This window comes from Narcine bancroftii, chromosome 3 (assembly GCF_036971445.1).
Source record: "Narcine bancroftii isolate sNarBan1 chromosome 3, sNarBan1.hap1, whole genome shotgun sequence".
Lineage (NCBI taxonomy): Eukaryota > Metazoa > Chordata > Chondrichthyes > Torpediniformes > Narcinidae > Narcine > Narcine bancroftii.
In genome coordinates, this window is record NC_091471.1 from 299,723,005 (window position 1) to 299,745,971 (window position 22,967).

A 22,967-nucleotide genomic window follows, 5' to 3' on the forward strand; every position below is an offset into this window, starting at 1 on the left:
GTTCCTTCACTTAATGAAGAAAAAGAAGGGCACTTTGTAGGAACAGACACTCAAAGAATTTAATATCTTCAGGGCACTTAAGGCAAATGAGATGAACTTTAAAAACTTCAAGGAACATGAGCAAAGGAAACAGCAGCAAGAGGAACAAGATAAGGTACACAGAGAACAGGAAAGGCAGAAACGGTGAGGAACTACAGATGTCTCAGTGTAACACTGCATGCGGAGAATTAAGAACAGAAAACTAATGCTTTCGAAAAGCAGTCTGGGAATTCAAGAGAACCTTAATCAGCAACTAGAGACTAATAAATTAGCAAAGGGAAAATAAAAGATAATGAGCTCTGGAGGATGCTGGAGAGGAATCAAGCACCAAAGGATTAAGGGAAAAGAACCTCACAACAAAATACTGAGCTTAAAATGGAGGAAAAGGTTGATGTGAAAGTTAAGCAAGAGGCTCCTGATCCTTCAGCATTGAAAACCAGGATTTTGGACTTTTACCAGCAGTTTCCACAGGTAATCACAGACCAAGTTATTCAGAATGACATGCCATAGGCTGAACCACAGAAGACACCAATGGTCATCAACTGGCTTCTTTCTATAAGCCAGCTAAGGGGCACTGCTGGTCTTGTCTACTGCAAAATGGATTCCCAAACTGCAAACCAGAAGCTGGTTTATCAAATAATTGAAGATGCTGGAAATAAAGGAATATGGAGCAGAGATACTTGGTACAAGAGAAACCTCCCTCTAATAGAGATCAACAAAATCTTGAAGAACAAGAACATGGAAAGCAAAAAACTAAGTAGTGGTGAAGTCAGTGGCTGCTTCAAAGAGAAAGGTATACATGTTGTACAACCTGTACCCAGACCGAGCAGTGACTGGTGCAGCTTGGTACAGTGAATGAGTCAGAATTTATGGAAGTGTTGAACCAACAGTACTTCAAGTTCTTACAAAATAATGTTGAAGTGGCACTGGAGAGAGTCCTATAGTACAAAGGAACAGTTCATTTGCTTCATCTCATGATGAAAAACCCTAACCCCAATGTGAAGTGGGAATCAGGAAGGGAGAACTGTCAATGCAAGATATAGAAACCATTCTGACAACATTGATATACAATGGAAAGAGATGACCATTATAGTTGCAAAGAGAGGCACCGTTGATGGCCAAATGAAGCTGTATCGAGTAGTCAATCCAATCATCAAACCCACTGACCTGAGAGACCCCTTGTGGGATGTGCCCAGGATATTTTAGAAGACTAGGTGCAGTGATTTGAAAACTTTATTCAGTGCATCTCAAAGACTATGGGCTGCAAACTTAAAGACTTTGTAATTTCCCAGTTAATACATTTTTCTGTTTCCAGATGATACATTAGTGCAGGATGCAGTTACCATGATCAGTGGAAGTTATAGTTAAATTCTCTGTAGTGTCCACATCGTTCAATTTAACTTTATACTTATTTACAAGTACAATTTTTTTTGGGGGGGGGGAAGTGTTATGGGAATGCACAAGTGATTCACATGCATGTGACGTCAGATAACGGAGTTACATTGTATGGGGAGTAGCAGTTTGGCACCAACTTAGAATGGAGACATACAAGTAAAGCCTCTCTCAAGTGATGAAATTTCCAAAGGGGAAAAAGACAACACACCCAATCTCAGCTCCCAGACAAACCCTCAAGCACCCTCCCACCCACCCCCAAGGCCAATGAGCTCAGGCCATCTTTCCTGCAGCTGCCCCTTTGCAAACAGGGTTCGATCTCAGGGCAGGGGTGTCCACCGTCCCATCCTACCAGAGGGGTCCCTTTGAGCGACTTCCCATTAGTAATACACCAGCCCAGAGCCTCCAGTGGAGGTAGGTCCTCCTTCATGGTAACAGTCATCATCTTGCCGAGTGAATTCCACTTCTGACTCTGTGTAAACCTGAAGACCTACCTCTGTTTGGCTGTCTATCTGATGGTGGCAGCAATAGGTTGGCCCAGCACAATATTGAGTGCCTCCTGTTCACCATTTAATGAATATGAACGTTGTCCTTCCTTCCAATGGCAGCGCTGAAGTTCTGCACATGGGCTTGATGCAGAAGTACAATATAGATATGGGATGCCGAAGAGGAAAAGGAAGAATACTTTTCACAATCTCCTGATGTCTCCAGCTGTACTTCTGTAACGAGTCAGCTGATCATGAGATTGTATATTAAATATTAATCAGGGCTCAGGCGAAACCTTTCTGCGTATTCAAGTAGCACCATGGTAAAACACCAAATCTATCATGTCCATTCGCAAGGTGGGGTCTCAACTTAAGTCTTTCTGAGACAGGATTATACCCGTGGAGCAGCAATGATAGGAACCTCTATATTCCATCAGTCTTGGAGGGAGAACTTGAATCCACAGCTTTGGCTTGGAGCAGGAGGCTTAAGAGGCAAAAGATGTGACAAGTAGACATTTCAGTAGCTGCATGCGTAACTGCTCCCATTCTCCCAACCCCCCGCCAAAATACGTGATCAGTTAAAATAAAAATCCTAGTCCTTCAACTGTAGGAAAGCCTCAAATCTCAAGTGTCTCACAAACAATTGATGAACATTTTCCTTAAAATAACAAGTCATTAATGTCATAATCCAAACCAACACAAGCCACGAATGAGTAGGATTACAAGAACTCTACTACAAACAGTATAATGAGACCACTCATTCAGAATTTCTTTTTGAATTGGGAACTTTTTGCTGTTATTACAAAGACGACAGATGGAAATTAAAATAGCTCTCCCCCCCCTCCCCCCCCACCCCACCATGAAACATTTGCTAACTTACACCATGATAAAAGTTAAAGAAACACTTCTTTAAATTTAAGGTAAACCCTTTATTACAATGACATCGGGTATACAAGATTAAACGGACATTAAAAAGGAGGGGCATTCCTGTTATAAAAATGGCACATTTATTGCTACATTACTGTTATATACAGGACAGTTCTCGTAACTACTAAAACAAAAAGAAATGGTTTAAACGACCTTTCTGAATACTCCAGCCAGCTGTTTTGATGCTTGTATAAATACAAAAAAACACAAGGAACTTGAGGCACTCAAGCAACACAACCAGAAATCTAATTGTGCAACATTTAAGTACTGTATGGGCGCTAGAAGAAGCTTTACCTACATGTAGTAAAATAAACTTCTGGAATCAGACAGTAAAAATCTACAAAAAGTAACATTCGGAATCCAAGACATTTTCAAGATTTATGGTATAAAAGGACCGCTGTTGTGAAAATAAGCCAACTTTTTTCCTTAAATTTCACTTTGTAAGGGTATACTGCAAGTCTTTTAGCAAAAAAGCACTAGACAAAAAAGAGGCTTTTAATGAAATGTTAGGCACTGGTCATTTTTCATTCTGTCCACATTGCATCACAAGTACAAGAATGAAAAGGCCACATGTAAATTTTTTAAAACTATTACATACATCCGCAATACTCAAAATGAGCTGAGAAATGTCACTGCACAATATTTAATGCAGTTGTCAGGCATTTTACCCTAAAATGTCAAAAATTTTGTTCATTCAGTCCCATGGTTTTGTTGCCTGTTTTCCACTTGTTCACATCTTTTTTTCAAAAATAAAAAAAGTTATGTCAAAAGTACTGCGTCTTCTGCTTGGCTGGTGAAAGTCTGAATATATGTTCTCAGTGGAAGACTGATTCCGTGTTACATTTGCAATTGGTTCGTTCCCACAGTATGCAGAAATGAATTCAGCTTGGCATAATGCAAGCCACTGTTATACAAGTTGCTCACATCCTTGGATTCCACAACCAATTCGTATGAATTTTTTAAAACATTTGAACATTACATTGTGCAGGAATCTACAAAAAGGTGGAAACTTTTTTTCCACACTTGAACAAGTCCATGACAAACCTATGGTCATACAATACCTAGAATTTGCAGCATTATTTGCCGCATACGGAAAGTCTTCAAAGACCTTTCAAGTTCTGAGTACACACGATGCCCAGCTACCTTAGAAAACTACAATGTAAAGTCTAATAATGCAAAAATATAGTTTTGCTCATTTTACATAAAATAACTCCCTACAAATGAATGAACTAGCTTTTGTAATGCACTCATTATGTTGTCCCTCCAGATTTACTGATCGTTCAGGCAGGGCCAGAGAAGGTCTGTAAAGTGTTTTGTCCGTTGCTAACAATCCCTTACCCGCCCCCAGCCAACTCCCAGGGAGACACGGAGTGGTCAATGTGTCAACTGAGTAAGACAAATATTATATTCTGGGAATGCTGCAAACCAAGGACATCAAACATTTTCTTTTTAAACAATAAGACCAATTGCTTACAAAACAAGCAAAAAAGGACTTCTGAAATTTTGTTCCAAAACAACCTCACATCCTTGTAAGTTTCATTAAAACATACTGGGATTTAACATAAGCTCAGGCACTAACTCCTCTCTTCCACTGTTGGGAAGGTTTCCTTTCCCCTTTGGGCTGTAGAAAAAAACCTCTTGCAGCACAGAGATCCAGTACTTCAAATGATATGCATCAACTGTCCCCCCTCTTTAGATAGATGCGGCAAATGCACACGCTCACATTTGCAATTGCGATCCAGAAAAGGATTTGTCAGTTTATCATTTTTTTTTGGCAGAACAAGGTTCCTTCTTCCTCAAGGAGAAATATGACAGATGATGCGTCATTCTTGCTCACCACCTTCAGTTAAACCAGGCAGATGGAGCTGGGGAAACAAAACGAGAATGGTTAGGCAAGCTTGCCAATCTGCAGTGGCAGATTAACCATTAGGCTGAGTAGGATGACGCCTTGGGGTCCAGAGAGTAAAGGGGTCTGAGCTTCCAGAGATATTTCAATACTTTTGTACATGTATTTTTATTGCAAGTACTATTTTGTTAACCAAACATATAAAAGTAGTAATGTTTTTAGGGACTTTATACTGCAAACGCAACTCCCTGCAAGATTGCATTTACCACGTCAATGACAACGTTATTACATCACCAAAAACATGGAAGTGTTTAAACTACAAATGGAAAGAAAATTTATTCATATAACTTTATGATATTATGTATGTTGTTAAATATACTGTATATTATACACCAGTCACTCGATCAAGGCTCGAAGTACCGCATTCACCTGACAATCAGCAGCGGGGTCTCTGTCCCATCTACCAATTCATGCACCGCCAGTTCCAATGCTACCTGTCAATCAATATATGAATTTGTACGCGTGCAAGTCTGAGGTCTGCATCCTGCAGCAAAGCTCGGCTCATGCAACATTGCTCACGGGAGGTTTACTTTTTTTTTAAACTCTCCCTTCTCCTGTGTTATTTTTTTATCGAGACTTTTTATTTAAAGAACTGATTTCATTTATCCTTTTGTAACTAAAAGACTTTTCCAATTATTCAGCCTAGCAGGCAGCTTCTGAAAGGTAAAGTTTTGTTTGATTATTTTTAATGAAGTTTTTCCTCCCCTCCTCCAAGCAAACACCAACTAGTGTATTCCCAGTACATACCCAGCGGATAAATTTAGAATATGTGAGGGCATCGCAGCCAAAGGCTAATAAATGAAACAATTTCACGAAGGGTGGGGGCCGTGGGGCCTGGGTGATTGTTCATCCCACCACTGCCAATTTGCAGAATTATTACCAATCCATTCAGAATCAAAAACTGGAAAATTCACAGAAATTTTGAACTGAAAACAAGGATGAGAGTTTTAACAATAACTCGTTATTTAAATGGGAATCCTATGGGTCTGCTTGAGCATGTTTGGTGAGCAAATGACTGTATAAATTGGTAACATAATCAAATTACAATTTTCAACATATGAAATAAATTGTTCAATGTGGTTAAGGATTCAAACATTCAACAGGCTACTCAACCTCTCCTCAGAAGCTTACACCCTTTTTGAAATCATCTGGTGAACCACCTCTGAACTACCTCCAAAGCCGGTATATCCTTCCTCAAGCAATGAAATCAGAATTGCACATACTACAATATTTTCAGAAGGTGGTTCCTGGATATTGATCACTATTTTGTAACATGAAAATTTAAAATGATGTAGTCTTTGTGTTTCTGATTCAATCCTTTAAAACTTCAGGGAGTTTTACTTGTCCAACAAGTACTGGACAATTTCACATTTCAAAAGGGATAGGTGAGTGGCTCCACAGTTGGTACTAATGCCTCATTGCTTTGTGGGTTCAATCCTGGCCTTGGGTAACGAGCATCACTGGGGCTTCCCTTTCCTCTGTTCAACTCATCTGCCAGGTGCATTGCTTAAATAGGGACCAAAGAAGTATTGAGGATCCTTTCCACCCAGCACAAAGCATCTTTGACCCACTATCATCAAGGAGTGGTACAGGAGCATCAAAATTAGGGCTGCCAGGTGAACAAGTAGCTTCCCCTACCATAGACTCTGAGTTAGATGAACAGCATCCTCTAACTAAATCATACCAAAACATGTAAATTTATTTTAAATTATATTATTTATGTGATTATGTGCTATGTATTATGTGTGTGACTATGGTCTGGAGAAACCCTGTTTCACTTGGTTGCATATAATAGTCAGATGATAAGGAAGAGGGGGTCAGGAAGCTCCAGTGTGATTTGGATAAATTGAGGGACTGGGCAGATACATGGCAAATGCACTACAATGTGGATAAATGTGAGGTGATCCACTTTGGTAATACAAACCGGAGGGCAGATTACTATTTGAATGGCAATAGATTAAGAGATGGGGAAGTGCAGAGAGACCTAGAGGTACTTGAATATCAGTCTCTGAAGGCGAGCATGCAGGTACAGCAGGCGGTTAAAAAGGCAAATGGTATGTTGGCCTTCATATCAAGAGGGTTTGAGTATAGGAACAAGGATACCTTACTGCAGCTGTACAGGGCCTTGGTGAGACCCCATCTGGAGTATTGTGTGCAGTTTTGGTCACCTTATCTAAGGAAGGATGTTCTTGCAATGGAGGGAGTGCAGAGGCGATTCACCAGGCTGATCCCTGGAATGGCAGGAATGACTTATGAGGAAAGATTGCGCAAATTGGGATTGTACTCACTGGAGTTTAGAAGATTGAGAGGGGATCTCATAGAGACCTATAAAATTCTGGCAGGACTGGACAGAATGGATGCAGATGGGATTTTTCCGATGATGGGAAAATCCAGAACCCGGGGCCATGGTTTGAGGATAATAGGCAAACCATTTAGGACCGAGATGAGGAGGAATTTCTTGACCCAGAGGGTGGTGAATCTGTGGAATTCATTGCCACAGAGGGCAGTAGAGGCAGGTTCATTAAATATATTTAAGAGGGAATTAGATCTATTTCTTCAGTATAAGGGTATTAAAGGTTACGGAGAGAAGGCGGGGATGGGGTACTGAACTTTAAGATCAGCCATGATCTCGTTGAATGGCGGAGCAGGCTCGAAGGGTCGAATGACCTACTCCTGCTCCTATCTTCTATGTTTCTAACTTGAAATGCGAATGCTGCCCTGAGCAGTGGTGTGGACTTCCAACTCCTCCTTCCATGACATTGCATGCAGAAGATAGCCCTTGAAGAAGGGCTCAGTCCAGAAATGTCAGTTATACATCTTCTCCTCCTATCGAGGCTGCGAGACTGGCCGAGTTCCTCCAACATTTTAGTTTTTACTACAGTCAGAGTCTACAAACTTTCACGTTCCACTCCAGAAAATCCAGGGGAGGTATTTGTCATGTGCCAAATGATCCAACTAACATCAGCAAGGCAGAAATGGAGTCAGGCAAGAATTGTGCCAGCAAGTTTTCCAGTAGGGACTGTTGAATTGGTTCCGAGGCTAATCTTTTCCCTGATAATCCCAGAGGCAAATTGAAGAATCTGATTATCCTGGATTCACTTGTTATTAATGTCCCTTCAGGAGCCTGTTAGCCAAACTGTCACAGTACTCACATTACTTATATTATACAAGATGTTTCTATCATTCACTATTCAACTGTTGATATGTTACCTCCTACATGTGGCTCACTGTATTGTGATTATCTCCCAGACCAGGATGTGCGGCTGATAGAGAGAGTGGCTGCTCCCCTCCTACTGCAGATACCTTCTCCTCTTCCCTTCGTTTAAGGCAGGCAGCTTTAGGATTCAAATTACGTTCTACAGATGAAGCAACAGAAAGTTTTAATAAAATGGCAGTAATGTATCGAAGACAGCAATCGTCGGATATATTCATCAACAGAATCAATTGGCTTTTACCAAATTAAAGGTGGACAAACATTTGAATGAAATTACATCACAATGACTTTTTTTTTAAAGATACAAATTTGAAGTTGCCGATTCCTTGCAAATAATTAAATAGTAGTTGTGTTTTCACAACATTTGGAGGCTTGATATTTACAAAGAATATATACTTTAGTCATTCTCAACCTTTTGTGGCTATGCCCCCCCCTCCCAGGCAGGCCCTGTTCGAAGTTTTTGGGGCCCTTTCCCTGTGAAGCAGTCATTTTGGTTACTTAAATGTGTTGTGGCCCCTCTGTTGAGAATTGGTTACTCTAAAATACTGTGTCAAGATCCTAAATTGATTACATGGGATAGTTTTGAATCTTTAAATTAATTGCAGTGTTCTCACAGCCCAGATGTATGGCTGAAACAAACAGTGAATGCTCTTCTAATGCAGATATAGACGTCCCTTCTCTTAGTCACAGCAAGTAGTTCATTTTGTTGATTTAATCTACTCATTTATGTAATATACAAGATTTAAAAGTTCAAATCATTGATAGTTTCTGAGAACTATATTCACAATCTGCTGTAGATAAACTATTTGAGTGGTAGTTGGAGAATCTGCTGCTCTCATATCTCAAGCTTAATATTTTGTTACTTTGCCCTCACATATCTAAGAACTTAATTCCAAAGCTGACCAAAGTACCCCCTTCCAATCATGTACTGTTTTCTAGAGTTCTCAGAAGACTACATCGAGTGATGTGGCAAATGTTAAAGATTGCTTCACTCTCTGGTTCCAAAGAGCAACAGTAACAGGCCTCAATGACTACCGCCCAGTGGCACTGACCTCCACCATTATAAAATGCTGAGCACATGATGATAGAATGTATCAAAGCACACCTCCCAGAGTCATTGGACCCATTTAATCTACTGATGAAACTGCTTCAGTGATGATGCTATAGCCTTATCCTGTCACTCTGACCTGACCCACCTGGAGAACGATGCCTCATATGTTTATTGACTTCAGACCAGCATTTAATATGATCAGTCCCCAGAGGCTGGTGGAGAAGATATCATCAATGGGACCAAACACCTCTCTTTGTAACTGTATTCTGGACTTCCTAACAGAAAGACCACAATCTGTCCAGGTCAGCAGCCAAATGTCAAGCACCGTCACGCTGAGCACTGGCACATCTCAGAGACGTGTGCTCAGCCCGCTCCTGTTCACGTGACTGACCCATGAATGCAAAGCCAGATCCAGCTCCAATAGTGTCATCAAGATTGCAGAGGACACGACAGTCGTCGGCCTCATCAGCAACAATGATGAGTCGTACTACAGAGAAGAGGCGGAAAATCTTGTGAAATGGTGCGAGAATGACAACCCAAGTTTTAACAAGACAAAGGAGATGAATGTCAATTTCAGGAGGGACTCCCACCCTCCACTATACATTAATATCTCAATGGTGGCGAGAATAGAGAGCAGCAAGTTCCTTGGAGTCCATTTAAGAAACCATTTAATAACCTATCCTGGACTCAAAACATCTCCTTGGTTGTCAGGAAAACACAACTGCAATTGTATTTCCTGAGAAGAATGAGGTGGCCAAGGCTACTGGCCGCCATTACGTGAACATTCTACAAGAGTTCTATTGAGAATGTCTTGTCCGGCTGCATCAGAGTGTGGTACAGTTGCTGGAGAGCATTGGATCAGAGGTCAATCCAGAAAACCATAAGAGCAGCAGAGAGGATCACCAGGGTCTCCCTCTTCCCCATTAATGGCGTGGACTCACAGTAGTTTAAAGAGGGCGTGCTAAATTGTTGAGAACTCCTATCACCCATCATACATATACACCTCTACAATATGTACATGCATACTGCATGTGCATTGTTTGTATGCTTTGCACCAAGGACTGGAGAACAGTTTTGTTGGGCTGTACTTGTACAATTGGATGATAATAAACAAACTAATACACAAACTGTAATATGGGGACATTGGGCATTCCCAATGGAATGAAGCACGACCAGGATAATGACAAAGGACACACAGAGGAAGAAAGGCTTTATCCACAATGGGCACACTAGAGAATTGAACAAGCCTCTCCTGTCTTTTCCATTAGTGAATAATAGAAGCCAAAGGGCACGGAAAGATAAACCAAGTAAAATGTTGAGTGTTAATGATGTGAATAATTCCTACACAAATGTGTACATGCTGCTATTTGTTAGCTATTAACAATTTCTAGTTTTTCCAGGGCGATATCGCAATTATTAAAGTAAAACAGAAATGCTGGATTGGCTTTTGGGTAAGGCAGCATGGGAAGAGAATTTTGATTTATATTCTCAATGATTCTTTTGTGCATGAACCATTTGGGTGGACACTTGCTCCGTCCTTTGACTAACAATCTCCATGATATTATTTTGGGGGATGAGCTGCTTTCCTCAGTTGTCAAGTTCAAACTTGCCATTCTCTCGCTGCTATTTCCAAAAATTCCTTGCGTTTACTTTAATAAAGATCATTTGCTTTCTTGACCTTGGATTTTTGGCAAGTTTGCTGATGAAGTCAAATTTATTACAGGAAAGCTGTGAACAAAAAAAGTTACACTTCAAATAAAGGCTTCAGAGAATAGCTGGAAAATCATTCTCTGAAGCAGGAATAGGCCAGATTTTACAGTCAGCAATTAACACTTGCCTTGACCTCCAAAGTGCCAACAAACACCCAGCCAATTGAATGGCACAGATCTCTTCCATTCTGACTAGTTAATGCCTCAACTTCTGTACGAAACCTGTGGTGTCTCCCAAGCTACCCAATTAGATGATTGGAATCAGAAAGCCAGCCATAAAGAGCATGACAGCAGGAAGAAGAGGGCTCTGATTTTTGTATAATTTCTCAGAGAGCTGATAGTCGAAACTCAAGTAACAAACTTTGACATTAACATTAAACATGTAGAATTAACAACTCCAGAGGAATTAGCTTTCACACACACAAAATTATTTTTTTCAAGAATAGTTAGGTTAAATCAAGGCATAGTTTACTGATTAAGTGGAATGCATTTAATTCCATTTACTAACAATAATAAACACAGAAAATGCTGGAAAAACTCTGGTGAAGCCACATGTTTGACCTGAAACGTTAACAATTTCTCTTCCTCTGAGGATTTACAGCATTTAGTACTATTCTGGATTCCCAGCATCTGCAGATTTTTTGTGGTTTTTCCAATTTTCAGCAAGAATAATGCACAAATACTCATGTCAATTCAGTGGTTCTGTGCTGTCTCCTTGATTACTGTTACAGCAAATTGTTGTAAATATAGATAATCAGCGACAAAGTTCTGGATTTTAATCAAGTCAGAGGAGGATTTTATTGAGTGTAACACCAGTGAGCGCTGACAGCTTTGTAGTCATTGCAAGGGCAAATTCCAATCCAATTTATAAATGCTAATGTACCTGTACAAATTTCTTCACATACTGACTTACCAGTATTAATTAAGGAAACAAACCTGTAATTCATACTTTTCTGATAGATAAAATTTGGTTTGTTAACTCAATTAATTTAGTTTGCCTGGTTCAATTGATCTAAATGCAGTGATCAGAAAAATGGTGCAACATGGCAGGAACAGTCAGTGTTTGCCCTCAGTACAATGTTAGTTACTGTACACTACCTCGTACTTGTTGTTCTAGGCTGAGAATGACTTGGACGGCCTGCTGTAGGATGATCAGTTTGGTTTGAGCTTTATCAGTTTTTAAGTGCATCTCACACATGCGACCCAACTCTTTGAAAGCCTCATTAAGGTTTCTGATGCGGCTTCGCTCCCTGACATTATTTGCCATTCGCCTTTCACGATCCTTCACCTCTTTCTCTTCGCCTGCAAAGCCTTCATCAGTACTGCAGAGTTCACAGTGCCAACAGGTATTAGTTAGGGGTGGCAGTTTTAAAAAAAAAGCCATATATTTTTTAGTGCACAACGATTCCATCAAATCTAAATAATAGTGTACCTTTTAAAAATTTAAAAGTATCATTAGGTGTCAAATTTGTTTCAACTACACCAATTTGCATTTCTGAATTTGTTAACTTTCGTAGAATCAGATTACCACAAACACCTATAAACAAAGAAAGCCAAAAAAAAAGATGTGCTGTCGTCTTGCAGCAATTTAACACACCCAGAGCAAACTGCTAAAGAGATAGGTACAGGAGATTACATATCTGATCAAGGAGTTGCTATTATTTACTTAGTTGCACATATGCAACTAAGTGGCTTTATCATTTTTTTTAAAAAGCAGCAAGGAATAAATTCTCAATAATCTTCTGTTATAGCAGCCCTTTTGCAAATTTCTGGAATCAATCCAGAATGGATGCAGTCTTTGTAAATCAAAAGGCAACTGTTTAAGATCATGTGTAGCAAGTTTCTAATTTAAAATTCTCTTCAACAGCACTAACTGTCACGAACAGCACTTTCTACAGAAGCTCTTCAGCACTGCTATCCTGACGGGTCCAAATGTCACATTCAGATTTTTGTTCTTTATGGAATTTTAGTTGTTAAAAATCAACTCAAAATTTCTTTGAAAAGTATCAAAATTTCACAAGAGCAGAACCTAACTATAATAATCAAACAATAATTTCCTTACTATCTGAATCGACAGTTCACGGGGGATGCTAACCTGCTCAAATTTGCCTTTTAAGCCCTTTTACTTCTCAAAACTTTACTATTTGATTCTATACACTTCTTTCTTTTATTTAGTCTCTTTGTTGCTTGCAATGACCGCAGTGAATGGATGAGGTTCTCAGCTGTCCACTTTCTAAATTCCTTCACACCGATTTCTCTCAATGTGCTAAGCGAGGCCGACTAGGAATTCTTTCTCACCTTTCATACTCATGGTAGTTTGAGGCATGCTTTCATTGGGTCTTTTAAGTCAAAAGACCAGTTAATTTGTCAGTGGTAGAATTTCATATTTTAGAGACCCAAGTAAATCAGAACTTGGAACTGTTGTATCAAATCAGAGTTGTCAGATTGATTGGTTCAATAGCTCTGTATCAATTTCCAGCCTTGAACATTGCCAAGCACGAGGTCAGAATGAAGCCAGTGAATGATGTGGTTTGGGACCATCCAGGCTAGGAACACGAGCGTAGAACACATTTGTTCTGGAGATCATGAGCAAAAGCAGGCCGCACGTAAACAGTCCCAAATCTAGGTTTGTAATGAACCGCAAAGGAACTGTTAAATTGCACGAGGATGCCAAGATTTCCATGCATTTAGATTGGAAAGGGGAGAAGCAAGATGCACAAGAAATAGTCGACAGATCCTAAAATCCAAGACATATCTGTAAAGATGCGACAGAAATACACAACAATGAAGCAAAGACGTTGCAAGACCAATGATGCCAGGTCAATCCATGGGGAACCTTTGTCATAGTGAAGCTGAATATAACCCAATAATGTGAAGTAATGGATGATTAACCAGTTATTTCTTTCCTGAGGCCTCTCTTTAAATTTGGGAATTGAGAGTTGGTACAATTACATTTTGCTCTGGGAGTATCCAACATTTACTCATCAAAATTAGATATAGCTTGCACATCCATGAGGAAATTTAAAGATTCAGAAGGAAAATTCAGTTATGTTTCTTTTTAAAAGGAGTTGAAGTAAGAGAAGAAAACTAAGCCATGATATTCTGTTTGCTATCAAGTTAAGATGAGGTACAATTGTCCAGCAAATTGTTAACAATGTACAACCCCACGCAAGTATGTGTTCAGAAAAAGTGCGAGGCGACCAGATTAAACAGGATCTTCCCCTTCTCCCACAGCAATTTAATTCTCTTCCATTTTTTCAGCAAAGCAGCTACTGTAGCTGATGCCACGAGGCACCTGGTGTTGCATTGGCGATGAGCTCAATCCCATTTCTTGGAGATGCACATGCTAGAGCAATAGGTGCAGGGACTGGTTTAAAGTTTCCCCTTTACTTTCCAAGTTATGGAAGCTAACAAGAGTGCCTTTACTGCTGCTCTGGCTGAGATAAGCCAAGAATTTGAAATCTCGTCTGGCTGGTGCAACCTTATACTAAAAAGATTGCTTCAAAAAAAGTCTGACTGTTCAGCAGAATTTCATAAATGATTTAGTCATCTAATTTCATCTCTCACAAAATAAAAGTCATGCTGGGTAACAGTCCTGGAGGAGACCTGCCTGAATGTATTGCTTCACAAGCTTTACACAAAGCTCCCAGCTTACGTAATCGCCACAACTGAAAGTGATCCAAGAAAAGCACAAAACAGGAAAATGAATATTCACGCTGTATCCAATTTTCTGCCACAGTTAGTTTTGTAAAACGGGAATGGCAGAGGGAACACAAGCCTTTAGGCATGTCGTATTTCATCATTACAGAAAGCCCCATGCCAGTTGATATCATTATGGCCAACTGACCTCTGACTTGTTGTTCCAAGTTGAGAATGACTGACACAGCCTGGTGGAGAATAAGCAGTTTTGTCTGTGGCTTGTCATTGTTAAGGTGGAGTTGACACATGCGTCCAAGTTCCTTGAAGGCCTCATTGATGTCACGCACACGAAGGCGCTCACGAGCATTATTAGCTACTCTCCTCTCCCGCTCTCTTTCTGCTTTTTGCTCTGGGAGAAGGTGTTCGTCATCATCTTGACTACTGACCAAAATATAATAAAAACATCCCTCAAGAACAAAATATCAAGTGAAAGTCATCGAGGCAGCTGCATGCCGCACTTCAAATGTCTGGAACACACATAAAACATTGCTGCTCTTCAATTTAATAGTTTCTACGTGCACAGATTTAAGATTACAATTGGACAAAAAAAATTTAAGCAGCTTAACTCACCTAAAAGTTAAATGATTCTGAATATTAGGAATTGGCTCTCAATGAGTTTGCACATTTTTTCCATTACAAAAATTTTTTACAATTTCATACATTAACAAATCCTACATTAAACCTAAGTGTATCCTTAACAAACTGGTACAAGTTTGCATTTTACTTGCCTACAAGTACAAATAGTACAAATTTGTGAACTGTTTGGGTGCATCTGCAAGACATTTTGCCACACCTTACTTTGGGCTTCATTCACTGGGTGAGAGAAAGAGCACTTAATTAAAACTTTGCAGATTTGGTCAATCTCATTCCCAGAATTTGGGCTCAAATGTTAAAATCTTCACTTTTTCTGGAACTGTTGGAACATACAGAATTGCGAGCAGTAGTGACACCAAAATTGCTATACCGGTACAATTACACAGAGACACTTACAATTTCTACCATTGGCACTGATTGGATTCATCCAGGACTCATCTGGCTGAATATCAGTTTAGTCCCTTTTACACAACCATTAAATGACAGAAATTAACTGCTTTTTAATTGCTTCACCTACTGGATATACGTAATGAAGGCGAGAAGGGGGGGGGGGGGGGGGGGTGGTCATTTTCATCCCATATCTGATACCTCCAAGGTAGGTAGTATCAGAGCTGATGCATTTCGCAATGACTTTCTGTCTAAAAGGGTTCACGTAGGATGCCGGCACTGTAATGCTACATCACACAGGATACCAATGCTGTAATGCTACAGGCCTCACCTCCTTGTGATCCAGGATGCTGGCACTGACTTAACATTTCTTGGTTCAGTGTGAACGACCAGAGCTGAATGGTTGTTCACATGCCAATTAACTGAATTTTATATGTAAAAAAAGCCGTTTTTGTGGTATCACACCATGATTTCCCAATGCTTCAGCTTCCTCCCATGTTGCAAAGGCTTGCAGGTTAGGTCCATTGGTCACTAGGTTCAATTCTGACTTCAACTGCTGTGCAGAGTTTTCACGTTCTGAGACAGAATGAGTTTTTTCCAGTTTTCTGCAACCCATCCAACAACCCCGCCATCCCCAAAAAATAGGCTGATTGTGAGGTTAATTGGCCACTTTAGACTGTCCCTAATATGCAGACGAGTGGGAAAATGTATTTGACAATAAACTGATTATCAATGTACAGGTACACAATGCACTTGCTCCAGATGAACAGGCATTTGTGTTTAAAAAAAATCAAATTAACAAGACAATAAATACACAAGATATATTTCTTTTCTTTGGCTTGGCTTCGCGGACGAAGATTTATGGAGGGGTAAAGTCCACGTCAGCTGCAGGCTCGTTTGTGGCTGACAAGTCCGATGCGGGACAGGCAGACACGGCTGCAGCGGTTGCAAGGGAAAATTGGTGGATTGGGGTTGGGTTTTTCCTCCTTTGTCTTTTGACAGTGAGGTGGGCTCTGCGGTCTTCTTCAAAGGAAGTTGCTGCCCGCCGAACTGTGAGGCGCCAGGATGCACGGTTGGAGGCGATATCAGCCCACTGGCGGTGGTCAATGTGGCAGGCACCAAGAGCTTTCTTTAGGCAGTCCTTGTAGATATATAACATTCACAGTAAACCTAGTGCAAAAATATTGACTTGTAATAGGTGCAGACAGTCCTTTGAGTAGGTGTTGGGGTCAGTCTGTGATTAGTGTAGACATTCAGGAGCTTGTTGGAAAGAAACTGGTCTTGAACTTAGAGGTGCTGGTTTTCAGGCTTCTTTACCTACTGCCCAAAGATGGCAGTGAGAAGAGTTTGTAACCAAGGTGATGGAGTCTTGATGCAGCATCTTACACAGATGTCTTCAATGAATGGAAGGAATCAGAGGGAAGTTGATGGGAATGTGGCGAGAATAAAATGCATCGGGGAGGATTAATGTAAATAGGTGCTTGATGGTTGGCATGGACTCAATGGGGTGACAGACCAGTTTCTATGCTCTCTACAACTTTGATAACGAATGAGTTTGCAAATGAAAATAAGCACTGAATTCATTTGCTGAATACTTTATGAAATGCCAATTCTGTTTCATCTTATTGCCTCAATAGAAAGCAACAGAATTGTTAGCTTTAAACTCATCAACACCTTAAAGTTATCCCCAGGCCTACAAACGGCAGATAAGTTGAAATAAAAAGGAGAATAGGGGAAAATATTTTGAAGCCATTATTTTCATGTTAGACTGGAAAATAATTCCCTGATTAAAATGTGTAATTTAGAAACCTTAGGGTTTTTTCATACCGAATATGAGAACAAAGTCCAACAGAAGAGTTTAATCTCATTTTTGTGAGATTTTCAGATGTCCTCCCCTTCTGTTGCAATAACATTATAAGACACTAGTGGGCACCACCACCTTACACCAACACTATCAGACACTTGGGGATTGTCTTAACACCCCATGGATTTGTGTGGAAAGGATGATGTCAGAGGCAAAAATCTACACTCCATGACAATATTCGATCCACACACAGAATGCTCATTAATTACAAAGATTTGGCGTGAGTGCCACAAAAAGTACAAACTGGACATGCCTATTTCCAGTTAGAAAATCAGCTAGTATTAGAGATCATATCTATCAGCAATATTTTGTTTGCATTGAGCTCTTTTTCAGTTGCCACACTCAGCTGAAGTTTTACAGTTTAATTAAGTAGCACCCAATATATTGACTACATTCTGGAACTCCTCCCCCCCCTCCCCAATTTAACTCACAGGAAAATCATTCTGATAGCCCACTTCCCCATCACCCTACCACTATGCCCAATAGAGACTGCTTAAAAGGAAAAATCAAATTGGCCAGTGCATCTGCACATAATCGGTTAGGATTTTAGAAATTGCTTGTCAAGGAGTTTTGATTGTATAAATTAGGCAAGTCAGCACTAATCTTTCACCAATTCTGAACTGGTGGTTCTAAATTCCTCAGGACATGTGCTTTAACTTGGTAGGTTACCAGTGAACATGGGAAGAAGAAAGTTTTCACCAATCACAGAAGAAAAATGACAACTTATGAATTTCTTCCATGTCTTTATTGAGAGTAGGAATAAATAATTCCTTCACACGCCTCCATCTTGCATGGAGACCAAAGTGTGCACTTCCACAAGCGTTGTTAACATTTTTGGGTACCAGCCTGTGATAACAATGTTCCTGACAGTTCACCAGGTCTCCAGTATAAATGAAAGAAGCCAAACAGATCTCAATGCCTTGCTGACTTTGCCCAAACTTTCCACAAATTTTCATTGACCTTGGGGATGGAATGCTCCAAGAATTCTGCATTTCTGCACAATTTTTAACAAGCACAAATTGATAAACAAAGAATGGAAAAAAGTTTCCAGGAAAAAGAAAATAATACCTTGTTCTTGATGCCCTTGATGACATTTTGGAATCTTTCCTCTCATCGTCGGATTTCTCTTCTGAACCAGAGGAATTGTGATTTTCATCCTCCTCCTTCTCTTCACATTTTATATCAGCAGTGGACTGACCAGCATTTGATCTCTGCAGTCCACTGGTCATTCCTGTACAGCGATGACAATCACAGGAAAGTCAGACAATTTAAAGACACTTGAAAGGGAGACACAGTCATCTGGAGCAAAAATTCAGTGACAATTCAAGGATGGTTTCTTCCTGGCTGTTATCAGACGATCCTATTATTGGTAAAATTATGTATAGTTTTTAAAATGAACTTTTCTGTTATTTTAGTTTGATTTTACACATGCTGATCTACTAAAGTGTGGGTTGACTTGCTTAGTTAGCACAGCTTTTCAATGAATCTCAGGATAGGACAATAAACAATTTTTTAAAAAAATCTACCAGAGGAACTCGATCAGTCTGCATCCGTGGAGAAAGAGGGATATTTCAGGTCGAGACTCAAGAGGAGAGAGGGAAGGTGAGGCAGGGGCTGACAGAACCCAGTAAATAGGGGAAATGGGCAGGTGGAGCCAGAGGAGGAAAGGTGACGAATGGAGGCTGATGCTGGAATTTCATCAGGAATGAGAAGTTGAATCAGACAAGGGAGATACGAGGGCAGATGGAACCAGGTGGAGGAGGAGATAGGAGACCAAAGGCAAGTGTGTGGGCAAAAAAGCAGATGGAACCAGGTGGGAGGGGGAAATGAAATTGTAATGGGAAGGGGTTGGAAAAAGAGAAACTTGGTACAAGAGAAAGAAAACAGAGAGTGGGTACCCAAACTTGGGAAGTTCAGTGTTTACACCACTGAGTTGTAGACAATCAAGGCAGAATGTGTGCTACTGTCCAGATGCTGGGACCAAGTTCAGTCCGGTACTCCCAAAGCTGTCAAAGTACAGTGACTCACTTCTAAAAGAGGTTAACAATAATTTAATGCTATTACATCACTGACTCCCTGAAGTTTGTCTCTGACTTAAAACTACCCCCCCAACCCCGAAACAAAAATTGCAACACAGCCTCTGTGTGCAGAATTACACCATCCCGTACTGTATTTTACCCAAGCTTTGATTTAAGAAATTCCACTTAATGGAATATAGTTTCCTGCTCTATTAAGCTCGACTCCAATGGAATCTACATATGTGCTGACTACATCACTGTCGTTGGCCTAATAACATGGGATAACAGGTCAGAATACTGAATGGAGATCGAGAATCCTGTTATGTGATTCCAGAACTCTTCTCTCATCAAAAATCAAGCTGCCTGTGGACTTTAGAAAGGGGAGGCTGAGGGTGCAAGCAAGATCAGAACTAGACGGGACATTAAATGCTACGATTAATGCGTTTGAAGTTCCTAAACATTTGTCCCATTTACAAATCGTTTTGCTCACAAATTTGTATCCACTTTAAAGAAATAGGTGTGTAACATAATGCAAATATATTGATGCGTTTCTATTAGTACAAGTGCATACTAACCACTGTAAGTGTCTTGAGGTCGGTTATGGTCCGACAGTGCATTGGACTGAGATGGCAATACACGATTAGGCAGAACACTAGGGTTGCTAGATATTCCCGAGCCTTCTTCATGAGCTCCAACCTAGATCAAAAGACAACAGCTTAAGATGCACGTGTTTCGCATGATCCAAAAGCAGACATGACAAAAAAAAAAGGAACAGGAGCAAGGAACAGGCCACATGGTCCTCAAACAAGACCATGCATCATTTGACCATGGCTTCAGTTCCACTTCTGATTAATGTCCAAAATCCTGCATCTTGGTCAATGAACTCTACCTTCACAGCTCTCAAAATGTTTAATTCTCAGCAGAAATTACACATCCATTTTATACCTTATTCTGGAACTAGGCCTCCTTGTTTATAGACTTTAACTTCTACTTTACACAATCATTAAAATCTTATTTCAGTGATAACCTCTTGTTCTCCTGAACCTCAAACAGCAAAGCCTAACCTGCTCTTCCCTTGTCCAAAGTTGCTTTGCAGACTATTGCAAATTATATGGACCAAATGCCGGCAACTGGTACTAGCCAAGAATGTCAACTTTGTTAGCGTGGATGAGTTTGGCCAGCTACAGGGCTAGTTTCCTGTTGTAAAATGCTGCCACGAAGAGATTTACATACTAAAATAAATGATCAACACAGAAGTAACAATACTTGGAGACTTGATGTTCTAATTTTAAGTGTCTCAACACCATAATGCTGTTTGAATCCCAGGCTGTCAGTAAGGAGTTGGTATGTTCTCCCTGTGTCTGAATGGGTTTTCCCCAGGCTCTCCAGTTACCTCCCAACCTTCAAAACGTCCCCCAGGGGTTGTAGGTGAATTGGGTGGTACGGGCTTGTGGGCCAGAAGGGCTTGTTACCATTGTTACAAACTAACAAACCATATTAGTACTTACAAAGTAAAATTTACTAGACAAAGGTAAATTCAAAATAATGGTTTTTATTAAGCTATTAATAACATATTTCTTACTTAACTCTACCTTAAACCCAATTATATCTTCAGATCTCTTTAAACTCACAAGTCTCTTGATGAGCTGTCTTTCACAGAGTTAAATCTTGCAAGTTTTTTCACAAGTTTCCCCTATCTTAGGGTTGCGGAACTGTGATCTTTCCAATTTCTTTTTCAAACAGGAGTGACCATCTTCTGGACACAAATGAGGCTGCCTCTCTTTTCTTAAAGATCAGTCGGAAGTGGTCTGACTTATTTAAAAGCCACCATCTCCTACGATAAGGATGATATAATACAGAACAGCATCTTCCTTTCTTTCCAGAGACTTCTGTTTCAATCCTGTCTTTTCACTGGAAGTATGGTTTCTTCCAACCAGTTTCAAAATGTCTCTCTGCCTTCATTTTTATGGTTCTCTAAAATCATATGATGTGACATCACTTCCGTTTCAGTTTAATTTCTATCTAAAACACAACCTTTTCACACCCACAAACTTCTGATCTCATCTGTTTAATGGTTAATGTCTCCGGAAAGTCTGACAACCAGAAGCAAAAACCTGTTTTTGTTTAAATAGATGGCCTCCTTCAGCGGTTCTTCTTGAGTACTTGAATACTTCAGTTTTTAATATAGGAAACACTCCATTGTTCTTCAATCAATTAAAATCCACTTCAGTTCCTTTAGCTCTGCCTTTCCAAGACAACTCCAAAAATTACCTCACTTCTGAGTGTACAGTAAATGTGATGTTACCTCTGTGCAACCCTATATCAAACCCACAATCCAATCACTAGAAATATATTTAATTCTATAACTTATTTTACAAAGAAATATATGTTTTATAACTGAAGATTTTAACTTTAAAGATCAACACAGATCTGTTACACCGTGCTGTATGTCTAAATTTAAAATAACTTATTCTCCCATATGGAGAAGGCTCAAGACTGAAAGCACACACCAAGAGGCTTAAAGATAGTCCCCATCAGGCTCCTGAATGAACCCCACAACAGTGCCCTCATGCTGCCTTTGCTTGGTACCAGTTAATTGCAAATCTACACAGCAAGTGGGCTCTTTACACAAGTGCTAAAGATAACCAGTTGAAATGCTCGCAGAACCAGCAATAGATGTTATGTGACAAATAAACCCGACACTTCAAAGTAACGCGCAAAAAAAGTGACAAGTTTCACTCCACCCACCACCACAGTAAAACAATCTTGTAACAACCCCACGTAGACGAATGATCACCGAGAAAGAACAACACCCACCATGGAATGTCGGTTGGATGGCAGCAAGACTGGGGGTGTAAATCCTGTGCTTATACCTCCAACTGGGCCATTGTGTGATGGTCCTATTAATACATGCAAGTCACCATGGTTACCAGACATGGCTGTTGCTGATCCAACAGCATGACTCCGCAGCACATGAATGGCATCATCCAGTCTGTCTAGCCGATCCTCCATTTTATTCTGCTGCTTGGAAAGGAAGTGAGATGCTCAAATAAATTTATAAAGACGAGAAAAAGTGCAGCACTAACTGCTTTGACTATTGCAGCAAAGTAACTGGATTGAAAAGACATGTTTTTTTTAAAATTAAATTCACTGGAAGTGTTAAATTTAAAGGATTAGTTAAAAAGATACAAAATTCCTCATCAAAGATTGTTTAATAAACTTGCACTCCTGTGGAGGGACACTTTTGGACATCTGGAGGTTGCAAGAGATGTAGAGGGAAAGCACAAAGCAAAAGTCTTCTGACCTGTACGCAGGAAGGGAAACGGGAAGGGGCGAGCTCGGGTGCAAAAAGAATGCTGACTTAGAATGCAAGGAGAGACTTGAACCATGCTGGATTTGTGCTGAGGCAACATTTGTTCTTCTGTGGCTGATGAACACCTTAGAGGCAGGCTGGAGCCTGGAATACAGATGAACAGGTCCAACAACTAGAAAGTGGTGAAAACAGGGATGTGATAATACTATTACCAACATGGACTTTGTGGGGAAAGATGAAGGGCCAGCAAGGAAAGCATTTAAGATATCAAACTTTGTGGCAAAAGCATAGCCAATGTCTCAAAAGCCACAGGAAAGATGTGCGTTTCTGTGGGCGGGCGCTTGCAAGGAAGGTGGGGTGGGAGGCAAA

The 22,967-nt window shown here is 40.2% G+C and overlaps 1 protein-coding gene and 1 pseudogene across 22 annotated transcripts in view; one reads left to right on the top strand and one right to left on the bottom strand.

The window, feature by feature from the left end:
* Nucleotides 1-331: 331 nt before the first annotated feature.
* Nucleotides 332-1,461, top strand: LOC138756529 (DNA-directed RNA polymerase III subunit RPC6 pseudogene; annotated as a pseudogene).
* Nucleotides 1,462-2,821: 1,360 nt separating this feature from the next.
* LOC138758977 (transcription factor 12-like) overlaps nucleotides 2,822-22,967 on the bottom strand; it is a 135,198-nt gene continuing 115,052 nt past the window's right edge. For 12 of the 22 annotated variants that reach the window (XM_069928675.1, XM_069928681.1, XM_069928680.1 and 9 more), the window contains 6 exons: nucleotides 22,103-22,309; nucleotides 19,861-19,981; nucleotides 18,336-18,498; nucleotides 14,571-14,803; nucleotides 7,960-8,105; nucleotides 2,822-4,708 (listed from right to left, as the gene is read on the bottom strand). In XM_069928675.1, coding sequence (XP_069784776.1) covers nucleotides 7,963-8,105; nucleotides 14,571-14,803; nucleotides 18,336-18,498; nucleotides 19,861-19,981; nucleotides 22,103-22,309 — 867 coding nt within the window. In that variant the 3' untranslated portion in view covers nucleotides 2,822-4,708; nucleotides 7,960-7,962. Of the gene's footprint in view, nucleotides 4,709-7,959; nucleotides 8,106-11,821; nucleotides 12,046-14,570; nucleotides 14,804-15,573; nucleotides 16,574-18,335; nucleotides 18,499-19,860; nucleotides 19,982-22,102; nucleotides 22,310-22,967 lie in introns of those variants that run through there. The other 10 variants (XM_069928674.1, XM_069928695.1, XM_069928694.1 and 7 more) reach the window with 7 other exon arrangements.